This window comes from Eptesicus fuscus, chromosome 14 (assembly GCF_027574615.1).
Source record: "Eptesicus fuscus isolate TK198812 chromosome 14, DD_ASM_mEF_20220401, whole genome shotgun sequence".
In the NCBI taxonomy this organism is placed as follows: Eukaryota; Metazoa; Chordata; class Mammalia; order Chiroptera; family Vespertilionidae; genus Eptesicus; species Eptesicus fuscus.
Genome location: NC_072486.1, coordinates 51,843,964 through 51,865,322, shown reverse-complemented (window position 1 = coordinate 51,865,322; position 21,359 = coordinate 51,843,964). Strand labels below are relative to the sequence as shown.

The window sequence follows — 21,359 nt, the reverse complement described above, 5'->3', positions numbered from 1 at the left end:
CTCAACTCTCTTGCCCAGTGATGGAACTCTCCAGTGAGCTGGAATGAGTCAGCCCATGGCTGTGATATCACAGAGCTCATGAGGTCAGAGGTCCTATAGAAGGGAAGGGAAGAAAACGGTGCTGGGAAGGGGCAAGGGGTGGGACAGGGACAGGGGAGGGAGGTGGCAGGGAGCCTGCTGGGCACTGGGGAGTGGGGAAGGCCACAACAGTGGATGGGCAGACCCATGACTTCCCTGGGCTCCCAGCTCCTCAGAGCAGCATTACTGGCAGCCATCTTACTGCTGCTGTGGGTAAAGGGGGTGAAGCCTCAGGGATGGAGCCCAGGCCCCAATGAGAGGAGTCAGAAAGAACAAATACCCTCTACAGGTAAGTAGAAAAGGAGGGCAACCTCAGGAGGCTAGGGACCAGATCTGTTTGCAGTCACTCCCAGATGATTTATCAGGCCAGAGGGAAATCTGAGATAGGTTTGGGTTGTGGGAGAATACCCAGGTCCCCTACTATTGTAGTGTGAGGGTGTCATGTGAAAGGGTCTCAAGCAGGGGAGAGCCCTATTCAGGGGAATACTCCAGGCCAGTGAAAATTGCATGGAGCTTTCATGAGTATGAGCATACATGCATTTGTCTGAGAAGAGTATCTTTGATTTTCACTCTTTTTTAAGGTGGTCCCTCACTCCCAAATGATATAACACTTTGGAGGACACAGTTGAGTTGGAAATGGGGTGTTTGTGCTCTTGGGTTGGAGCTGTGGTTTCACACAGATAAGAAGGGACCCCCAGATGGAGCATCACCTCTCTGGTCAAGGACAAGGATATGGATAATTGAGTAAAAAGCTGCAGGACCTAACTTTCCCCATATTCTCCAACTTCTTCCCCTTTCCTGTACAGGGGCAGGTTAGGATCAGTGTTTCAGCACCTTCCCCCTCTCCCCTGTTCCAGACCAAAATCAAGAGCAATTCGAAGAGTACTTTGTGGCCTCCTCAGTGGGTGAGATGTGGCAGGAGGTGAACATGGTCGAGCAAGAGGATGACAAGACATCGGAGATGGAGAACACAGCTGTTCGTGACCACCTATTCGACCTAGCCTTGTGCTTTAATGTGGCCAGTGTCCTGGTTTTTTTATAAGAGACATTGAAGATGAGGTGGCAGCCTTTTTCCTGGATGAGGACCTGGATATCTACCTCGGTTTCATGATAGCTTACTGACCCTCTCTCCCCTGGGCTTCAGGTCACTACTCCCAAGGAGACATACACACAGTGCCCCGCCCCTTGTCTGCCCCTGCTCTGAGCTCCATCCTTCAGGGCCAGATACACCAGACCTATGCTCTTCTCTCTTCCACGCCCCTCCTGGCTTTGTTCAGCACAGCAGATTAGGGGGAGGAGATAGCTACAATAAAAGTAATAGCAATAAAATCCTGAAACAATTGGGGGCCATATTCCTGAGACTTAACCAAAGCCCTCCTATCTTGAACTAGTCTGTTTAATCACCCAACCTCTGACCTTTAGACCTACCAGTTCACCAATCATTGGTTCTTTCCTTTCCTCATGTCTGTGGAACTCTGCTTCAAAGTTTCTCCTTTATCTTTTCTGACTTTTAGGTAGTGTAAATCAGGAAAGAGTCATTAAGAGATAGGCAGAAGCCAAGTGCCAGATTTTATTTTTGGAAAAGGGGACAGGAGACATCACCCTGATTCCATGGATGGGGCAGGGAGATATTGATATATGTGTATTGAGGTCTCTTTGGTAGCCAGGTTACCAGAGTTGGCAGCGTTTTGAGGGGTTCAGGAGGGCACCATGTGGACAGTAGAAATGTCTAGCGAAGGCTGGAATGTTGCTGAGGGGCCCATTGACTCGAAGGGTGGGAGGGCTGTGAGTGTCCTGAGAATCCTGTGTGCTGAGATTTCTACACATCACCTGGGAAGAAAGAGGTTCAGAGAGTAAGGAGAAAACCAGGATAGATAAGGGTCAGTAGGCAAGACCTGGCGACAAGGTGGTGCTAGGAACAGCAGACAAAGACAAGCAGGGATGGGAATGACCAAGGACCATGAGAGGAGAAGAGCATTTTCCAATTGTAGGTCATTTAACCTGGCACTAGGCATTCAGGGAAGGGCCCAAGGTATGGAATCAGACCACTTGTAAGTGACTGTGAGGTGAGGTCTATTGAAAGAACTCTGTGACAAGGTTTTTAAGTATATTGAGGAATTGAGAACAGAGTCTATTGAGGGAACACATGGTACTTAGGGGCTCACACTTGGGGGTGACATCTTTGAAGAGAAATGTAGCCTATAGAAAATCTGTTAAGACTTGTTTTTCATGGGTTTGTATTTTCAGGAGAATAAATAAGGGGGGAGGTGAAGTTGAGCTCATCCCAGGGAGGGATCTAGAAGTAGAGATTCTTTTGTATTGTTTTTTGAAGGAGATGCTAAATTTGGCAGAAAAATATTTGTGATAACATGAAAGGATGGGCCCAAGGGGACATGTGTGAAAGGACATCTGTGGCAATGGTGGAAGCATTTGGGAAAATGTGTATCAGGAGGCGGAGATTCTTTAAGCATCACCACTAGGGTATTTATCTGACATGGAGCAAGTCATAGTGGGAGATGGCGTCCACCTACCTGGGCATAGCTTCGGAAGAAGAGTTGCTGGGGCGTGAGGCCTAGTTTGGGCAGGGTGGTCTCCCCACGGTGCCATAATAGCATCTTGTTGTATGCCTAGATATGGGGGTGGGATGAAGAGTAGACCTTAGGCTCCAAACCTATGCCATTTGGGGGTCTGATGCCCTATACACAAAACCCCAAACCAGTTCATAGTCCCCTTTCTCAAGTTTTGCACTGACAGACAGGTCTGAGCCGGGAGAAATGTACTTGTGAGAAAATCTATGGTTATCCTAGAAAAGAGGGATCCATTAGGTAGGATGGGGATCTTCAAGTGGACATTGTTCAGTTGAGATGTGATGAGCAGAAAGTTTTGTAACTATGTATGCATGAGAGATGGCAGAAGGAAAAGTCAGGGACAGGGTGTCAATTTTGTTAATGAAAAGAGATTCTGACCTTTGGGATGTGAGTTACCTGCAGGGCCATCGCCAGCCCCCCCATGTCTGCAGCATTCTCCAGTACCGTGAGGGAGCTATTGAAGGAAGTTACACCGTATAATGGAAAGGCAGCATAATGGTGCTCCAGACACAGCAGCGCCTTCTTTAGGGCATGGGTATTACAGGCTGGGCAGCCCCCAGGGAGTACTGTTGAAAAAAGGGCAAGGGAATGGAATGTTGAGTCATGGTGCAGGGGTGAGAACATAGGGGTACCACAGGCTGGGCTGGCTCCCCAGAGCATTGCAAAGGCTTAGTATTGTCCCACCCAGAGCCCTCACATTACCCTCCCTTTCTCTTCTTTTAGGGGCCTTCACCTGGGTTCTCAATGACCCCCACCCCCCAATGGCCCACCGATACCCACAGAGATGGTCAAAGATGTGCAACAGCTCCCGGGCCATGATGCTGCCAGCAGCGCCAAAATTCACGGCCCTGAAGAGACAGGGCTTATCTTACTCCCAGAACCCTTCAACATTTTTAACCCTAATCCTCCAACCACAAGTCCCATCCATTGCCATCCCCCCACCACCCCAGCCACAGCTGCTCATCACTCTTAGGAAACATCCTACCCTCCCTCATGGAATGGCCCATACCTGGGGTAGGCAGGATGGAAGAATGGTGGTTGGAGGAGTCCAGCTGGAAAGACCACCATGTGGTCAGTTATTGAATAGTAAGCATTGACCCCCCAGGGGGCCACCTGCCACCTGTGGGATGAGTACATATGAACACCAGCTCCATCATTTATTTGCCCCCCCCAAGATATATGTAGTTGCCCCCAACTACTGTCACTGTTCCTGTTTCCCTGAGCCCCTAGCTTGCTCTCTTGCTAATCACACATGTACATCTCTGGGACGCAGTGTCTGTATCTCCTTTGGTCTCATACCTGTGGTGGGAAAAAGGCCGCAAGGAGCTCTGGATAATTCTAGCTTGGCGGGATCGAATACCACTCAGGAAGGACTGCAGGAAACTGGGTCCAAGGTGTACCTGGGAGGAGCCAAGAGGTGACTAGTGTACATGCACACTGACAAATCCTGATTGCTACATTTGAACCCAGACAGATTAGTCCTACACACAGACATCCCCAGTACATTGGAAACCAGCACACCACCACCACACCACACATGGGCTAGACAGGCTTCACATGTGTCGCCACACAGATAAACACCCTCAGGCAAGTCACAAGAATGCACATGTGCATGTGTGCACACACACATTATGACCTGAAAAGGTTCCATTCCTCTGCTGGCAAGACCCACAGTATCTTGCCCATAAAGTCCAGCCAGCAGGAGGGCAAGAAGGGGTTGGTTCAGATCACCAAAGGAAAATATATTGTCTGCCACTTGGGTGGGTCAGTGGGTGAAGAAGTTGAAGACTAAGGTGGAACTGTCAAGGGCAGGGACCCACATCACTGTATTCCTGTCTGGCCAGCGCTGGATCCATGGCCCATTCTGGGCCCCCCATCTTCACCTGTAGCTGGGTGACCTAGGGAGAGACACAGGTAGAAGGAATCTAGCTACCCTGAGTCTATCAAAGGGAAGTTCTCCTGCTCCCTACCCTGTCCCCACCTTTCCTATTGTCACTAGGGTATGTGTGCCACATAATGGTGGTACCCTTGTGCCTTGGGTACTCTCCTCCAGCCACTGTGATCTCTTGATCCAATACTCAATCCCTCTCCCCACCCCAACCCCACCCACCCCCGCACATAATCAACCTATCTTTTACCCCGGCCTCACCCTGTCCTGGGCCTTTTTCTGGGTCTCCTCATCCATCCAGGGAATCCTTCTGAGGCGGGTGATGAGGGCATCCTTTATGGCAGTGAATAAATCCATGGCCTGCGGTTGTGAGGGGACAGGGACAGAGAAACAGGATGAGGATCAGTCTTGGTCTTGGGTCCTGCCACCCCAGGCCTCTAGAGGCCTTGGTCCTGAGGATCTGCCAGAGAAGGGGGAAGAGCTCAGGAAGAGAGTGGAAAGTGGTAATCCCTAGGTGGCCAAAAACCCAGAAAGATCTGTGGAGACAGAAAGGAAAAGTGGGAGCTGGCCACTCCTGAGGGTCGACAGGGGAAACAATGTTTTTTTTGTGGGAAGATCTCAGCCTGCCAAGGGAGGGAGACCCCATCCTTACTCTGGGCTAGGCAATCCACTCAGAAAGTGGAGGGAGGATGAGGACTATCTCTGCTCTTAGGAACTCTTGTCCTCACACCCCCTTTCTTTCTCTTTTTTTCCCTCACACCTTTTTTCTTAAGGCATGCTTTTCCTCTTTCCATCTTCCTAGGGGTTTCAGCGTCCCAACAAGTTGAAGTCTCACTAGCTTTACAACCTGACTATAGAGTTATTACCATTTACCATCTCAAGTATATCTTTTCTTAATGGAGGAAAATGGATGACAATATTGGAACCTGAGTTCAAGTCCTGACTGCTATTTGGTAGCTTTGGGCAAGTCTCTCTGTGCTTCAGTTCTTAAAGTATTAGGATGATGCTTGTACTTAAAGTAGTTCAAAGGAAGTTCTTACAAGAGTACCAGGCACATGATAGGTACTCAAAAGTATTCAGTAGTTATTTATTTTCACTTCTTAAGATTATATCAATCCATCCTCATGTCGTTTCATGTGTTGTTAAAAAATCATAAACAGGGAATAGCCTTAGAGGTCATGGAGTTCAGTTTTCTCATTTTCTGGTTGAGGAAACACAAGAGCAGGAAAGTTGGGTGACTTGTTCAAGTTAGTGCTGTTGTGTACCCTTTATGTCTCATAGCTAAACTGTGTAAACCCTGGGGACATAGCATGTCCTTCTTTGGGTTCTCTCTCTGTGACTGCCTGACTCCTTAAATACACAAACCATTGAGAAGGACACAGTCAATAGAATTAGGAAAGGATATGTTGGGTGGGGAGGGGTGGAGGGACATGTGCTGGGGAAGAGCCCTCACATACAGCACTTTGGGTGCTTGGGCTGAAGGCCTCATGAACAAACAAGGCTGCCAGGGTAGGCTCGAAGAAGTCTCCAGTATCCTCCACGCACTTCATCCATCGAGGGTGGGCGGGCTACAGAGACAAAGTTGGAATGAGATGTTCCCATCAAGGGTCTTCCTCATCTGTTTTCCCAGGCCAATCCTATCTAGTTCTCCTCCCAACAGAGACTGAACTCTTTTCTGGACATTCTGGGTTTGTCTCACTTTATTCTGTTATCCCTTTTGGTGGTATACATGGGTTCATTGCTGCTTGGCTAACCCAGGCTTAGTTCTCCAAGATTAATCTCAGAAGCCTGGGTTGGGCAAATCATACTTGTTTATTGCCTACTGAATTTGAAAGCAAGGCCTCTGGGAGGTATCCTTATGAAGGATGGAAAGGCTCCTGGAAACCTCTCAGGTCCCTTGGCCACCCTGTTCCCACCTACCACAGGCACTGCTCTGGGAACCCAACAATGACTCCCCTTTCGACATTTCTTTGCTTAAAATGCAAATTAGAGAAGGTCATTTCTCCCTCCCTTCCACCACCCTCCCCACTTTCCAAATGGTTATCATGGATCATATGGCAAGATCTTATCTTATAAAAAAGAAAATTATCAGAGTAAAATTATTGAGGTTCAGATAGGATAACCTAGGTAAGAGGACAGTAGTAAAGAGAAGACTAAAGATGTGAATTCAGAAAGCTAAGAAACTTGCAGCCAAAGCCAGATGAAATTAAGAGAAAATAGGATGAGACGGGAGACATCTTCAACCTCAAATGCAGAGAGATGGTTAGACAAAAACTCAAGAGGCCTTGGCAGCTGGGGTAATTTTTAACAGTAGGACAGAAAGAATAAGAAAAAGAGGGATGCTGGGGAGGTTTTGATGATGGACTTGGATGGTTTTGAAAAGTTGACCAAGAGGAAGGCCCAGAGATGACACACGGTAGACTGTGAAACATGGCCAATGGGCCACAGTAGGAATATGAGAGCTGGCCTATGGGAAAGCTGAGCTGAGACTTTGAAAAACCAGCTAATATGCTAATAAATTGTGGGGTGAAGTCACAAGATTTCATTCCTATAACTTATGTACTCCCCTTAGATCTCCTCTTAGGCTGCCACTAAGCTCTCTGGTCCTAAGACTGGAGAGACAGTTTATGAGGCTCCCACAAAAGAGGGACCAGAGAGAGAAGGCCAATTGTCTTCCGTGAAGAAGAAAGTCCCGAGCCTGGCTGTTAGAACATTTAACATTTTTTGAGTGGCCCCAGACCTGGTTGCCCACATTGTGTGTTCTTGTCTCCTCACTATGAGACCTGCTAAGGAATTTGTGAGGAGAAGGCACTAAGATACTTTCTCTAGTGTATTAGTTGGAGCGCTGAAACACAAATTTGAAAAGCAAACACAAGTAGAAAGGAAACCCGGGTCTGATAGTGAAATGACTGGGTCAAGTGCAGGCTCTTCTGACCATCTTCAAGGTTCATCCCCCACAGGCCTCTCTATGTCAAGCTTGGGGTGGCAGCTGGCACAGCAGCCAATAGCATTGGCCTTGTGCTTGGTGGTGCCTCCCCTTTTCATACTTCCTGGTTCTTGACTTGTTCCCTGATCCCTTTCTCTGGTGCCTGCCCCTTTCTCCAACAGCCTTTGCCTGCTCCATGCCTCTCTCCATAGCCCGGGCCACGGCAGGCCTTGACCTGATTCCTGGAGAGTATAGATGCCACCTCAGACTACCCATTGCTCACCCCTGTGCAACTCTGGGAATCATTAAACTGACTACTTTTTAATACTTGGAAAATTATGTGCAATGACTAAGGTCTAACGTAGGATCACTGAGCACAAACAAGGTCAAAATAATAGGGATTTCTGTGGTTAACAGGTTCATCACGTGAGGACATACTTCAAACCAGGAGTCACAAATTCAAATAGGGGCCATGAGGTGACATAACTGAGAGAAGCTATCCAACATCCCAGGGGCGATGGCAAATGGGAGAGAACATGTCCAGTCTGGGCTGAACTGTAGTCAGCCGTTGCCCTGGAGAAGGCGAGCCCAGCAATACACAAGCTTCATGTTTACAACAAAGGGCTGAAAAAAAAATTACTGGCATGCCATCTCTTAATTTTTGAATGTTGGTGATGAATTAAACGTCTATAAAAAGCTTTAAAGACCAACAAAACACATTGATAGGTTAGGTGCATCCTCTGGGACCACCTCAATACCTCCTCCACACAGAGAATTCAGCATTTACTAAATGTTGATGTTTAACTTAAACATTGGTACTTCAGATACACCAGCTACAAAAGTGAGATGGATATCTGTTCCAACTTCATTACAGAGTTGTTTAAAAGATGAAGTAAAAGAATCCGTTGAAAACACTCTGTAAATTCTAAGCTGTTACCCCACTGGCATTATTTTTATTTCAAGGAGGCATTTGGTAAAACCACAAATTAAATCCTTGAGAATTAGATTGGAGAAATCTATGTTGGATGATAGTATAATTTGAATGGATTCTCAACTGGCTGAACTATAACAAAACATTGAAAATTAATGACTCCAGCTGAAACCGGTTTGGCTCAGTGGATACAGCGTCGGTCTGTGGACTCAAGGGTCCTGGGTTCGATTCCGGTAAGGGGCATGTACATTGGTTGTGGGCACATCCCCGGTAGGGGGTGTGCAGGAAGCAGCTGGTTGATGTTTCTCTCTCATTGATGTTTCTAGCTCTCTATCCCTCTCCCTTCCTCTCTGTAAAGAATCAATAAAAATATATTTAAAAAAAATTAATGACTCCAAGTTTATATGAGCTTCCCTGACCAGGACTACTGAAAAATCTTTCTTCAGCCATTAGAATATAAGTGTCTGAGGACAGAGATTCTTGTCTCTTTTGTTCACTGCAGTCTAAAGTTCCTAGAGAAGAGTCTTGTATCTAGCAGGTGCTCAATAAATATTTGCTGCATAAATGAATGGATGGATCTAGAGCCAGGTCTTCAACAGCCTGACCCAATGCTCTTCCTTTTTCAAGATCTTAACAGTAGTGTAGATGAAGATACACTATAGAATGCAAATGATCCAAGGTGGGGGAAAAAGGCAATATAATGGGTGATTGGAAAAAAAAGGATGAAATTACCTGAATACATTGGGAAGCTGGGCTGAATATAAACAGTTCACATTTAACAGGTACAAATGTAAAGTCCTACTTTTACTTCCTCAAATTCAGCTTCTTGAATATAATAAAACCTGGATTAATAAGCCATTTTATTGACTATATATTCAAAGTTAATCAACAAAATATGTTTATATAATGAGACCTAGCAGTCTTTCTAAATAAGGACACTATAAAATAGAATCCATTCAGAAGAATATAGTCAGAAATCTTACTTAATAACCATAGAACAGAATCATAAATCAGATCAAATTAAGGCTTAAACCTTGGTAGTGTCTGACTCATACCATGCATCTGTCAGGAAACCCTGTTGCTTACTTTCAACTTACATTTTTTTTAAAAGAGGGGTGAGAAACATCTGGCGAGCAAAATCATTTGGCCTGGACCTGCCAAGGCATTAGGGGTGAGTTAATTAAATGACCAAATATAGAAGGCTACTTTTTTCCCTTCATTTTTAATTTAAAAAAGAAATTAAGGCTAATTTTTAAGTTGATAATTTTGTATGGCCTATGAATGATGTTATAAGTATCCAAATGGCCCTTGGCAGACAAAAACACCCCTGTTTTAAAACATAAAACAAATAAATCCTTTAGGCCCCTTTTCATGTAGAGAAAAGCCAAAGTCTCAACAGTGGCCTATCAGGCCCTTTATGCTCTCTGAACTCCTCCCTATTGTTATCTCATTTCTATTCTCTGTTCCAGTTGCACTGGCTCCTTGCCTATCCTCAAATTCTTGGGCATGCTCCCCAAGCAGCAGGCATAGTCCAGCCTGCTCTTCTCAGCCAGAGCCACCAGGAGGATCTGTCATATTACACCACATTTTAGCCAGCCTATCCCATGCCTTCTCTCAATGAAATAATAGCCCTTTCTTTGCCAGAAAACTTCAATTCTCTAGAACCTATTTCTATCCTTCCTCTTTTGTGGAGATCCCACTGTTCTGTCAAACCAACCCAAGTCTCTCCCTGTTGGGAACTCCAAGAGTATCTGATGTCTAAACCAGAGTTTCCTTGGAATGCAACTACGCCCTTTCATTTATTTGTTGTACAAGAACAGAGTTAAATGGAACACAGACCATATAGACCACAAAGCCAAAAATTTTACTCTCTTGACCTTTATAGAAAGAACCCATTTTCTGTACCACCCACTTATTTCTCAATTCTGCACAGTATGTGGTTAAAAACATGGCCCTGCCCTGACCGGTTTGGCTCAGTGGATAGAGTGTCGGCCTGTGGACTCAAGGGTCCCAAGTTCGATTCCGGTCAGGGGCATGTGCCTTGGTTGCGGGCACATCCCCAGTGGGGGGTGTGCAGGAGGCAGCTGATTGATATTTCTCTCTCATCAATGTTTCTAACTCTCTCTCCCTCTCACTTCCTCTCTGTAAAAAATCAATAAAATATATATTAAAAAAATAAATAAATAAAAACATGGCCCTGTGAGCCAGGCACATTGTTTTGGTGTCTGTTTCTTTATTAGCTGTGCGGTCTTGTAAAAGGTATTTGTTCTTTCTGAGGTCCTCTGAGTGTTTCTGGGAGGATTAAATAAAACAATTTATGCTAAAAGTTGCATGCAATGAAACTACAAAACAGTAGGTACACACTATGTATCAGTTGTTATTATGTCATATTTGGTACTGTTGCTTCAAAGAGGTGAAATGGCTTCCCCAAAACCACACAACCATTTGTTAGTAGAGCTTCATTCAGCTTTTAAGCCCACAAATAACTATATACCATATAGGATATATATATATATATGTGTATGTATGTGTATGTGTGTGTGTGTGTGTGTATTTATATTTATATATCCTTACTATATATATATATATATATATATATATATATATATATATATATATATTAATTTTAGCCATTTGTAAGCCTTCTGAGTTCAAGTGTGAGTTTCAATGTTGGCACTCTTTTCCCATTCAAGACGTGCCATCAGGTCACCGTTCTGGAATTTACAGGAAGCTGTTGCCAGGGATTTTTGTAGCAACCCCAACTAATAGGAGTTAGGACTCTGTTCTTCTTCATCTGAGTCAAGAGAAGGCTGAGCAGAAGGAACCTACTTGGGGTCTTAAGTGAAAGTACTAAGAAGAAGAGTTTGTGTTTTGTTTTGTTTTGTTTTGAGCACAATGATTAATCACAGAAACTCTAGAGTCAGACTGATAGAGTTCAAATCCTAGCTCTATCAACTTACTCAGTGTACTACCTTGATCAAGTTTCTTTTGTGCCTGGATTTCCCTGTCTATAAAACAGGGACGAAATGGTGTGTCTAACTCATGGAAAACTTGTGAAGATTAAACCAGCTCATCTATCTAAAGGACTTAGAAAAATGTCTAGCACATTATAAATTCTCAATAAGTAATAAATATACTCCAGTACCCTGTGCATACATCTTCCCTCTTTGTATTCCACAGATATTTCAGGTTGCCAAAGCAGTGAGTTTCTTCAAGGCAGAGAAATGGTTCATAAATTACTAAGAAAAAAACCCAGAAAAATACAGTGATTTTTAAGACTAAACCAAGGCCTTTGTAGAGTTTGGGATATCTCGAACATACTAGATACCTCCAATTGCATTTGGATGTGTCCAATCCAGATTTCAAAGTTCTCAGTAAAGAAGTGTCTCCACATCTTATCCAACACAGTAGACTTTGATTAGTGAAGTGTGTTTGCTATGCAGCCCCTTCCTCAGATACACCAGGATTTGCACCACAAACCCCATAGTATGACTCAACAGATACCACTGGATGTCAGAGATGAATTCTTTGTGAAGAATATGAGCAACAAACACTGGAATCACCAGACAAAGGAAAAGCTACTGCTAGCTACATCTGTCTCTCATCCAGTCCTCAAGTCACAGAGTTCAGGATAGCTAGGAAAATAGTTTAAGGGTCATGACAAAGGAAAAGCAATTCTTGATCATTTTAGAGCTCTATATTCAAACTTTAACACTCAGAAAAAGGCCATAGGCTAGACATAGCCAGATGTGTGCCTAAAAGGTCTGGTACTTGGTACCTCAATTCTCAAGGTAAGCATTGCATGCCAAACCTATCTGCTTCCATGGAAAGCCCAGACATTGAGAGGCATCTACTCTCGTGTCCCCTACCTGAGAGGAATAGGCCAAAATTTACCCCTCAAAATGACAGATGCTCCTTTAGCCCCCAATCTGGGACAATTCATGCCCTCCTGTCCTCACCACGGGTGGCCGTTCAGTCAGCTCCCGCAGTTTCTGGTTCAGAGATCTGCGTGCCTCCTGGAATTTACTGTCCAGAGCTGGAGAAAGGGTCCCCACCAGCCCAAAGATCATGTGGCTCTGCAGAAAGTCCCTGTGGAGAGAAAAGAGACCCACACACCTCATGGCTCTGGTGATCCCTCATGCAAAGTCACCCCTTGCATAAGTTACCTGGATTCCTGGGAGAAACCCCTTCCCTCTGTATTTATAGAGAACTGTTTGTGAAAAAGTAAAAGAGAGCTTTTCTTGGTTTGGGTTGGAGTGAGGTTGAAGAATGATGAAACAAAGAACTAGATGAAGAGGCAGACTTCTCAAGTCACAGGGAGAGAAAGATCTGGACTAGATGAAGACTTGACTTAGATTTCACAAAACTGATTCATCTACTTCTATAACCAAGATCTCTCTCGTCTTAAGATGTATCTTCTAAGCACAACAAAGCTGGGATCAGGGACCTTTCTCTGTGATGCTGGCAACTCTCTTACACATTTGACTTGTGCCTTTACACAAATCTGCTCATGCACATGAATGCTTGTCTGTTTCCTAGAAAGCATCTCTAGATGTTGCTGAAAGCATCTCTAGATGTTGCTGCCACTGAGTTACTATGAAAAAGGGCCCAAGTCTTTGGAAGAAGCCCCTTTAGGTGGTGGCCACACAGGTATCAAGGATGGAAGAAGGCCCATCACAGAGCCTCACCCTCATGTCCCCCACCTTCTTTGACTTTTTTTTTTCTTTTTAAAAAAATATATTTTATTGATTTTTTACAGAGAGGAAGAGAGAGGGACAGAGAGTTAGAAACATCGATGAGAGAGAAACATCGATCAGCTGCCTCTTGCACACCTCCTACTGGGGATGTGCCCGCAACCAAGGTACATGCCCTTGACCGGAATCGAACCTGGGACCCTTGAGTCCGCAGGCTGACGCTCTATCCACTGAGCCAAACCGGTCTCGGCTTCTTTGACTTTTTGATCTTTCCCACAAGGCCTCCACATATGAGAAATGGCCTCTGCCTCAGCTTTTTCCCCAGAGCACCCCAACCATTATCTCCTCCATCTATTCCTCTCATATGCCTCTTCCTCTCACCCACACTCATCAGCAGCTGACGAGACACACATGGCCAAGCTAGCCCCATGACTTGCCTTCCAAAATCTCCTATAAGTCAGAGGCACTTCACTGGCTTGGTTCTACTCCAGCAAATCCTGTGTCTTGCCAGACACCAGTATCCCTCATTTCATGTGTGGTTTTCCTTCCCCAAGCCTCTCATCTTTCCTCCATTCCCTCTTGGGTTGTCAACCCCAACCCTTTTCTGTCCCATGTGTCTGTGAATCCCTCCCATCTTCCTGAGAGCCCTTACCAGCCTTCATTCTCCAAGTCACCTGTGTTCCTGAGACCTCTGGGTCTTCAGACTCTTTCCTCTGCCCTGTACCTCCCTGATCCCACCTGGAGCAAACCTGTGGCTCAACAGCTGGTTTTCCACCAGTTGTGACATGTTTTTCAAATAATCCAGGTCATGTACTATGACGGTCTGGGAGGGGCTCAGGAACATCGGTGTGAATGTTGCTTGGAGGCAGGATAACCAGTCGATGGCAGGGGCCATTTCCTTAGAAGAGGGACACAAAGGCTGAGGGTAACAGAAAAGGAGGAGAGAGGGAAGAAGGGTTTCCCCACCTTCAGGGTTTGAGGGGGATTGGGGAGAGGGATGGTTAGGGGAAAGGATGGAGCCAAAAATGTTAGGGATGGAAAGGAATTAAGGGAATGAGGAGAAAGAAGACAAGGAGGTCAAGGAAGTTTGAAAGAGAGGGCCTTATACCCATCCTCCTCCAGTCCCCGGTTCAAGGCACCTGCAGTTTGTCTATAGTGACAATCTGGAAGAGCTTTCCCGGTGCCTGCTGCGGCCCCAGGGGCCTCAGAAACTGGAACAGCTGTGAGGTAATGGAGATGGACAAGGAGGCATGTTCTTGCACCTTGCCTGGGTCTCCTCCCAGCAAGGTTCCCAGCTGATTCAGGTAAGTCAGGTATTCCCGCACGATCTGGGGGAGAGGTAACCTCAGTCACAGGCACTAGTGGCCCCTGTCTTTCTTCTAGAGTCAAAGGTCAAAACCTTTGTCCACCACTCCATCTTACCTGGGCATAGATCTTCTGTTCCTGCTCTTGCTTGAGGGGGATGTCAAACTCTGGCTGGTCTATCTGGACACAAGAGAGACTGGAGAGAAAGGGGTAGTGTGGAGGAAGGAGAGGACAGGTGTGGGGAGATGGGGACTGTGCCATGAAAGACAGCCTCGGGGATGGAATGAAGAGGGCATAGAGAGGAGTGAGAGTACTAAAAAAGGAAAGTACTGGGTGCAAGGGGGATGGGAGAAATGTGAAGAGAAGGTGGGTATTTCAATCAGTTTTGGGGGTGCTCAGCGAGAGAAGCATGATAATCATGTCCTGAAGGAAATCATGTCTGTGCTAGGGCCAGGCCTAGAGTATAGGAGTGAGATACCATCTCAGATGCAAACTTTAAGAGGTAATAAAACTCAGTAATCAAGGTAACTAATATCTTAATTTTTTAAAAATTTCATTAACTATAATTTATTATGATTACTGAGTTTTAGAGATCCTTTTAAATTTTGCACACTAGCTAAGTGGCTTGCTCACCTCCCTTGCCTCATCTTGGTTCTGGCACTGGCATGTCCTTGATGCTATTCTGGATTGTTTCTCCTACACTTTCCTTGTTGTTGTTTTTTGTTTGTTTTGTTTTTTTCAACTTCAATATCCCACTCCCACCTTGAGCTATCTACATTTCCCTGACCTTGAAAAAAAACATTTACCTGACTCCCTTGTCATATTTTATGTCCAAGTAAAGAACTAAGTCATCTATATCCCTGCTTCAGCTTCCTTATCTTCCTTCTAAACTCTGTATGACCTGTGGCCATTGTCATAACCCTTTCTGATGTTATCTTTAGTAGGTTTCCAAGGCTGCCTTCTCATTCCTTATTCTCTGAGCTCAGAATTCTTAGAATCAGAAATGACCCCTCTCTCCCAAAACTGCCTCCTCCCATGTCATGTGTGGCTCACTTTGTGGCTAGTCTGACTCCTCGTTGCCTATTCTGCAACTCCACCCCCACATTGGAGTGCTCCCCCTGCAGTCTCTTCTTTCTACTCATTCTACTCCCCAGAGTCCAGCCAGTCTCAAGTTGATAGTAACAACCCTCTTCCCATTCATACAAAATCAAAACTTGGAGGGTCACTTTGCAACTCCTCCATTTTCTTTATGTTCATTCAATCAGTCATCAAGTCCTCTGGACCATGATCACAAGGATAAAGTCACATAAACCCTCACATCTGGCCTTTCCTTTCCATTTCTACCATGAGCATCTTAGCTTGGAACCTCAAAATTGTTCATCTTGATTCCTCAGTACCTCTAGGTTGACCTCCCTAGACTGCTGACTCTACTTAAGTTCAGTGCACAACCATTGTATTTGAAAGACTTCAGTTGCGATTTTTTTCTATTATGTCAAAAGTTATCACCTCGATCTGGCTTCTTAGGTATGGAATAATCAGCTCAACCTCATGTCTTCAGGCTTATTTTTACCTCTGATGGCACCCCATCCATAGCCTCCGTTCACCCACCCCACAGAGGAGTCACACCATCCCAGGCTTTTCTCTTAGTTCAGGACTTCCCTTAAAAAGCCCCTTAGGTGAAAAGCTAAAGGACTCTTCATGTTCTTTAGCTTCGCCTTTACCTTTATGAATCAACCACACTCCAGGGCTCAGCTCATATTCTCCCCTCTCTGAGCTTTCCTTAACTATTTCAGATTTTAACTAATCCCCCAAGTTCATTAAACTTCTGAGTACACCCTTTGGAACTGAAGTCAGAATACCATATACTGATTATCAGTTCTTCTTGTATATTTATCTTTTATAAATCTGTGAAGTTTTCGAGAATAGGGTCAAATATATAGCATTACATTGCCTGCCACAATGCCTATGCCTCCAGTGTTTTTATTTATTTATTGCTCAACAAACACCTGGTGTAGGCCTGGCCTTATGCTAGGTCCTGAGAATCAAAGGTGAATAAGGTGTGGCCCTGTTTTTAAAAGGCTCACACCCTTCAACACAGTGTTAAGTGCTGAGGGCATGGAAAAGGGGAGGGGGAATGGGTTCTCTATCTCAAGTCAGGATGTCAGTGAAGAGATAATAATGTAATCCAAAATTTGACAAATATGTACATTTTCCAGGCTGAGCATGGAGAATTGGGGAGTAGTGTTGTAGGCAAAGGAAATCATATATACAATGGACTGAGGAACTGTAAGTCAGTGAGCATCGCTTGGAATTTAAGGGGCAGAAGGAATGTGGCAGGAGATAAAGCTGGAGAAGTCTGTAGGGATCAGACTAAAAAGGCTTGCAAGGTTTTGCTAAAGATTAAGAACTAGATGACCTGGTGAGTCAGGGAAGGCATTTAAGCAGAGATAATAGCATAATTAGCTCTTGATGTAAATAAGAAAAGGGTGATAATGGAGATAGGGGTCTAGGTAAGAGGCTCTGGGGTAATCAGATAAGCAATAAGGAAGACCACAACTACTTATGTCTTCCTTGGACTGGCCTTGCTACCCTTTTCCCTAATCTTGCCTAGAGTCCCTAACTCTCACAAAGAATAATTTGCCATAAAGATAGGTCTTTTCTCTACATTGCACATTTATCCTTTCTCCCCAAACCTGCAATCTTCCTCTAAGAAACAAGAGGCTAGAACTCCAGGCAAGCCCAGGTCTCACTGTGTTTTTGCCAGTACATCTCTCACCTGGATGACTGGCGTGTGTGGAGGGGTGGGATGAGGTCCCAGATAAGTTCTGAAGAAGGGGAAGTGACCATACTGACTCATCAGAAGTCTCAGAGTTCGGTTAAAGTCTAAGGAAGTCCAATTACCGGAGATTGGCCAGCCTCCAAGCTGGGAAGAAGAGAGACAAGGCTCAGCAAAGGGGTCTCATTTCTGACACCCGTATCCCATTCCTCAGATAGCTACTACTTCCTGACTTTTAGTCTGAGCTCTTACATATCTCTAGGGCTCCACCTCTATCCTTCTTTCTCCAGCTTCACCCAAGGTCCTAATACTTCCTCAGGGCATTTCCATTTCCATCTTTCTCCTAGAACCTGGGGACCCTCCCTCTAGAAAATAAAATGGCAACCCTGAGCATACATTGATCCTACATAACATGTATCCATAAGAGTCATGCCCCATGTCTCACCTCCTCAATCACTTGTCTGAGGGGACCAGCCCCTGCAGTCTCAATGGCACTTGTGTCCATGCAGGAGTTGTAGAACTGGAAGGCTTTCTCTTCCCCAGACCCCAGATGCCAGGATCCTGGGGCCTCTGGAAAAGAAGCATGGATGAATTAAAGGAGTAGGGCTAGTACAGAGACAAGCAGTGAAGGTGTGAGTCAAGGAGCTTATAGAAAAGAAAGGAAAGGCTCATGGGGAAAGGGAAAGAAAGAGAGGAAAGGAGAGGTGAAGAAATTTGGGGATATGGGAAGACTGTCCAATTTGCACTGGCTCACTTAGATGGAAGAATAACAGCAGGGAAAAAGAGTGTGGAGATGACAATGAGGAAAATAAGGGAAGGTGAGAAAGAAAATAAGGAGGAAAATACAGGGAACAAAAGGAAGAGAGAGAGAAATGAGTGAGATATGAATAAAGGAGAAAGGGTAGAAATTGAAGACAGGAGGGAGATGAATAAAGAAATTAGAAAAATTTAGGACTTCAAAGAACTTTGAGGGATTGAAGAGAGGAAAGCTCATAATGAAAGGTTTAGCAAAGAGAAGAAACAGGGTGGGCTCCCCTAGTTCAGACTACTCACTCTTTGATCTCCCTAAAATAAACAAACACATGACAATAACCCAAACACATATCCATTAGAATCATCCACCCTCTAATATCTAATACCTCTCCCTCAGTCCTTCTGATATCTTTTCATTCCATTGTAGGCAACAGAATTTATCCTAAGCTGCTCTAGCTGGTATGGCTCAGTGGATAGAGAGTCAGCCTGTGGACTGAATGGTACCAGGTTCAATTCCGGCCAAGGGCACATGCCTGGGTTATGGGCTTGATTCCTGGTGGGGAGCATGCAGGAGGCAGCTGATCAATGGTTCTCTCTCATCATTGATGTTTCTATCTCTCTATCCTTCTCTCTTTCTCTCTGAAATCAATTAAATAAATATATAAATAAATACATAAATAAATACATAAATAAATCCTATATAATAAAGCAGTAATATGCAAATTGACTGTCACACCCTTGCATAAGATGGCCACCCCCATGTGGTCACAAGATGGCCACCACAAGATGCCCAGCAGGGGAGAGCAGTTGGGGGCAGCCAGGCCTGCAGAGGAGGGCAGTTGGGGGCAACCAGGCCTACAAGGGAGGGCAGTTGGGGGCAACCAGACCTATAAGGGAGGGCAGTTGGGGGCAATCAGGCCAGCAGGGGAGCAGTTAGGCGTCAATCAGGCTGGCAGGGGAGTGTTTAGGGGGTGATCAGGCTGGCAGGCAGAAGCAGTTAGGGGCAACCAGGCAGGTAGGCAAGCGAGTGGTTGGGAGCCAGCAGTCCCAGATTGTGAGAGGGATGTACAACTGCTGGTTTAGGCCTGATCCCACAGGCATCAGGCCTAAACCGGCAGTCGGACATCCCTCGAGGGGTCCCAGATTAGAGAGGGTGCAGGCTGGCCTGAGGGACACTCCCCCGCCCCAGTACACAAATTTTGTGCACTGGGCCTCTAGTAAATAAATAAGAAAAAGAGATTTAAAAAAAAAAAAGAATAACTTTTTTTAAGAAAAAGATTAAAAAAAAAAGAATTTATCTTAAGCTTATTGTTTTTGTTGTTTTTCATCTCTGTACCTTAAATGAAAGCATGCCCCCTACCAAGGGCTAGCTTACTTCTACTCTGCATCATAAAGAGAGCACAGGGATGCATTTATTTCTCCTAAATTCCAATTGGTACCCCCAGGGTTTTTAATTTCATTCTGTTATTCATGCCTATCTTTACTCGTTCCTTACACACAGCCAAATAAAGTCCCCTCTATCACTCATACCCCACTATGCCACTTCTTTCTCACCATCATCTCCCATCATTCATCCCCATTATCCCACTTCTTCAAGTTCAGCTTGCACTCCATGGTCCCAGGTTTCAGCGGAGAACAGATAATTGTCAGGGAATGGGGAGTTTATGGAAGGGAGAGGATAACATGACAAGGGAGCATTATAGACAAGGATTTGAAGGCTAGAGACTGAGAGTGATGGAGAGAAGAATTAAAGTGCAAAAGCTCTTGAGGAGGTGCTGGTGGGAAAGATACCAAGCATGGGACAGAAATTGAAAATGTAAGGGAGAAAACAAAGAATATGGAGCTTGGTAAAGGGGAGGACTTGGAGAGAGTGGAGTAATCACAGATAAATTGGAAGGAAAAAAAGGATAGGATTTAGATAAAGACCAAGTGAGGGACTGGAAGAGATGGATCAGAGGCGGTATCAAGGTGAAAGGTACGGTGAGAGAGATGCAAACCTGGGTAGTGTTCTGAAAGTCCACTAGGGATGGTGCAGACCAGCTGTTCCACAACCACACAGGTTTGGGAGTCATGATGGTTCTAGGTTCAGTCACCCATTTTCACAGAGAATCTTTGCCCTGCATTCCTTACCCAGTATTCTCCGAAGTCGGCTCTTGTTCTCCTCAGCAAGGGCCTGAAAAGAATTAATTTCCTTTCCACAGGCAAAGCTGAAGAAGTCAGTGCAGGGTGCCGCCCTGGTGTTCCCAGAGGCCAGGTAATGATCCAGGAGATGCAAACACATGGGCATCTCACAGGAGCCTGTGGAGGAAAGGCTCAGAGCTGGGAGAAAAGAGAGATAAGGGCTCCCCCAAGGGCCTGGGCAAAGGAACACCTGGTGAGGACCAAGGAGAGACCTGGAAGGGGGTTGATGGAAGGGTCAGGATGAGTGGTGAGTTAAGCCAGTGGGCATGGAGCCTCAGGGTGATGGACAGATGACAGAGTGAGGGCTGATGGGGTTAGGGGTTAGGGGTTCCAGGATCCTGCTTACGAGGTCCACAGCTCCGGAAGATGTAGAACAAAACGACAGAAGAACCAAGGAGCAGGCCTAAAAGCAGGACAGCCATTATCAGCCGCCTGGCTCTGGCCCACCATCTGCTGTGTTCAGTGGGCTGCCCCTCTTCTGGAGGTCTCTGCATGCAGGAAACCAGGTGATGAAAAACACAAAAGGGAGGGGAGGGTGGAGGAAAGGTACAGGGAGAGGGGAGAGAATAAATAAGTTAGTGCTAGGGCCCCCTTGTTTCAAGATCATTCTCCCTAGCTGGGCCCTTATGGGCACCCTGGAGGATGCATAGACAAGAGATGCTGCCTCTCCTAGGTAAGGACAAAGCAGGCCATGAGGGGTGGGATGCTAAAGCAGGAAGGGTGTCATAAATCTGCCCAGTTCAGGTCAAGGACATCACTTACCTCCTGGCTCCAGAGAGTCCCCATTCCACTCAACAGGTTCAGTCCCCGTGGTCTCCTCACACTTGTCCCCACCCTCCTGAACTGAGTGAGCAGGAGGAGAGAGAAGCTGGGTACATTAAGGAAGGGGGTACATTAAAGAGAGTTATATCAGGTCATTTTCACACCTCCTCCATGCATATTTTCATCCCAGGGCAGTGTTCCCAGATGGGCTTCAGAATGAAACTGTCCCAAGGATGTACCACTAGTCCCCTACCCCCATCGTCTCCTGTCCTTTCTCCTTTCTACTCTCCAAGCCTCCCACTTCCTCCCCTCCAGTGGCAAGCAGGGCATTCTCACACAGCAGCTGCCCCCACTCTCCAGCTGAGGCCTTTGACTCCAAAATGAAATGTGTATTTTTTTCTTTTTCAGGAGACTTGCCGTCTGTCTGCCTGTCCGTCTCTCTGTCCTTCTCTCCGTCCTCTCTGGCTCCCAAAATCC

At 45.6% G+C, this 21,359-nt stretch overlaps 2 protein-coding genes across 2 annotated transcripts; one reads left to right on the top strand and one right to left on the bottom strand.

Moving 5' to 3' along the window:
- Positions 1 to 153: 153 nt before the first annotated feature.
- Positions 154 to 1,419, top strand: LLCFC1 (LLLL and CFNLAS motif containing 1). The gene is made up of 2 exons (XM_028128901.2): positions 154 to 367; positions 936 to 1,419. The coding sequence occupies exons 1-2, from the start codon at positions 214 to 216 to the stop codon at positions 1,118 to 1,120; spliced, it is 339 nt and encodes a 112-aa protein (XP_027984702.2). The 5' UTR covers positions 154 to 213; the 3' UTR covers positions 1,121 to 1,419.
- A 319-nt stretch (positions 1,420 to 1,738) lies between these two features.
- On the bottom strand, positions 1,739 to 20,938 carry KEL (Kell metallo-endopeptidase (Kell blood group)). Its single transcript, XM_008153968.3, has 18 exons — positions 20,883 to 20,938; positions 20,467 to 20,608; positions 20,070 to 20,237; positions 17,632 to 17,756; positions 17,187 to 17,333; positions 14,528 to 14,590; positions 14,245 to 14,433; positions 13,855 to 14,003; positions 12,371 to 12,500; positions 6,012 to 6,122; positions 4,816 to 4,914; positions 4,487 to 4,564; positions 3,966 to 4,066; positions 3,676 to 3,786; positions 3,447 to 3,514; positions 3,063 to 3,232; positions 2,610 to 2,705; positions 1,739 to 1,908 (listed from the first exon to the last, which is right to left on the bottom strand). The coding sequence occupies exons 1-18, from the start codon at positions 20,904 to 20,906 to the stop codon at positions 1,747 to 1,749; spliced, it is 2,133 nt and encodes a 710-aa protein (XP_008152190.2). The 5' UTR covers positions 20,907 to 20,938; the 3' UTR covers positions 1,739 to 1,746.
- Between the last annotated feature and the right edge of the window lie 421 nt (positions 20,939 to 21,359).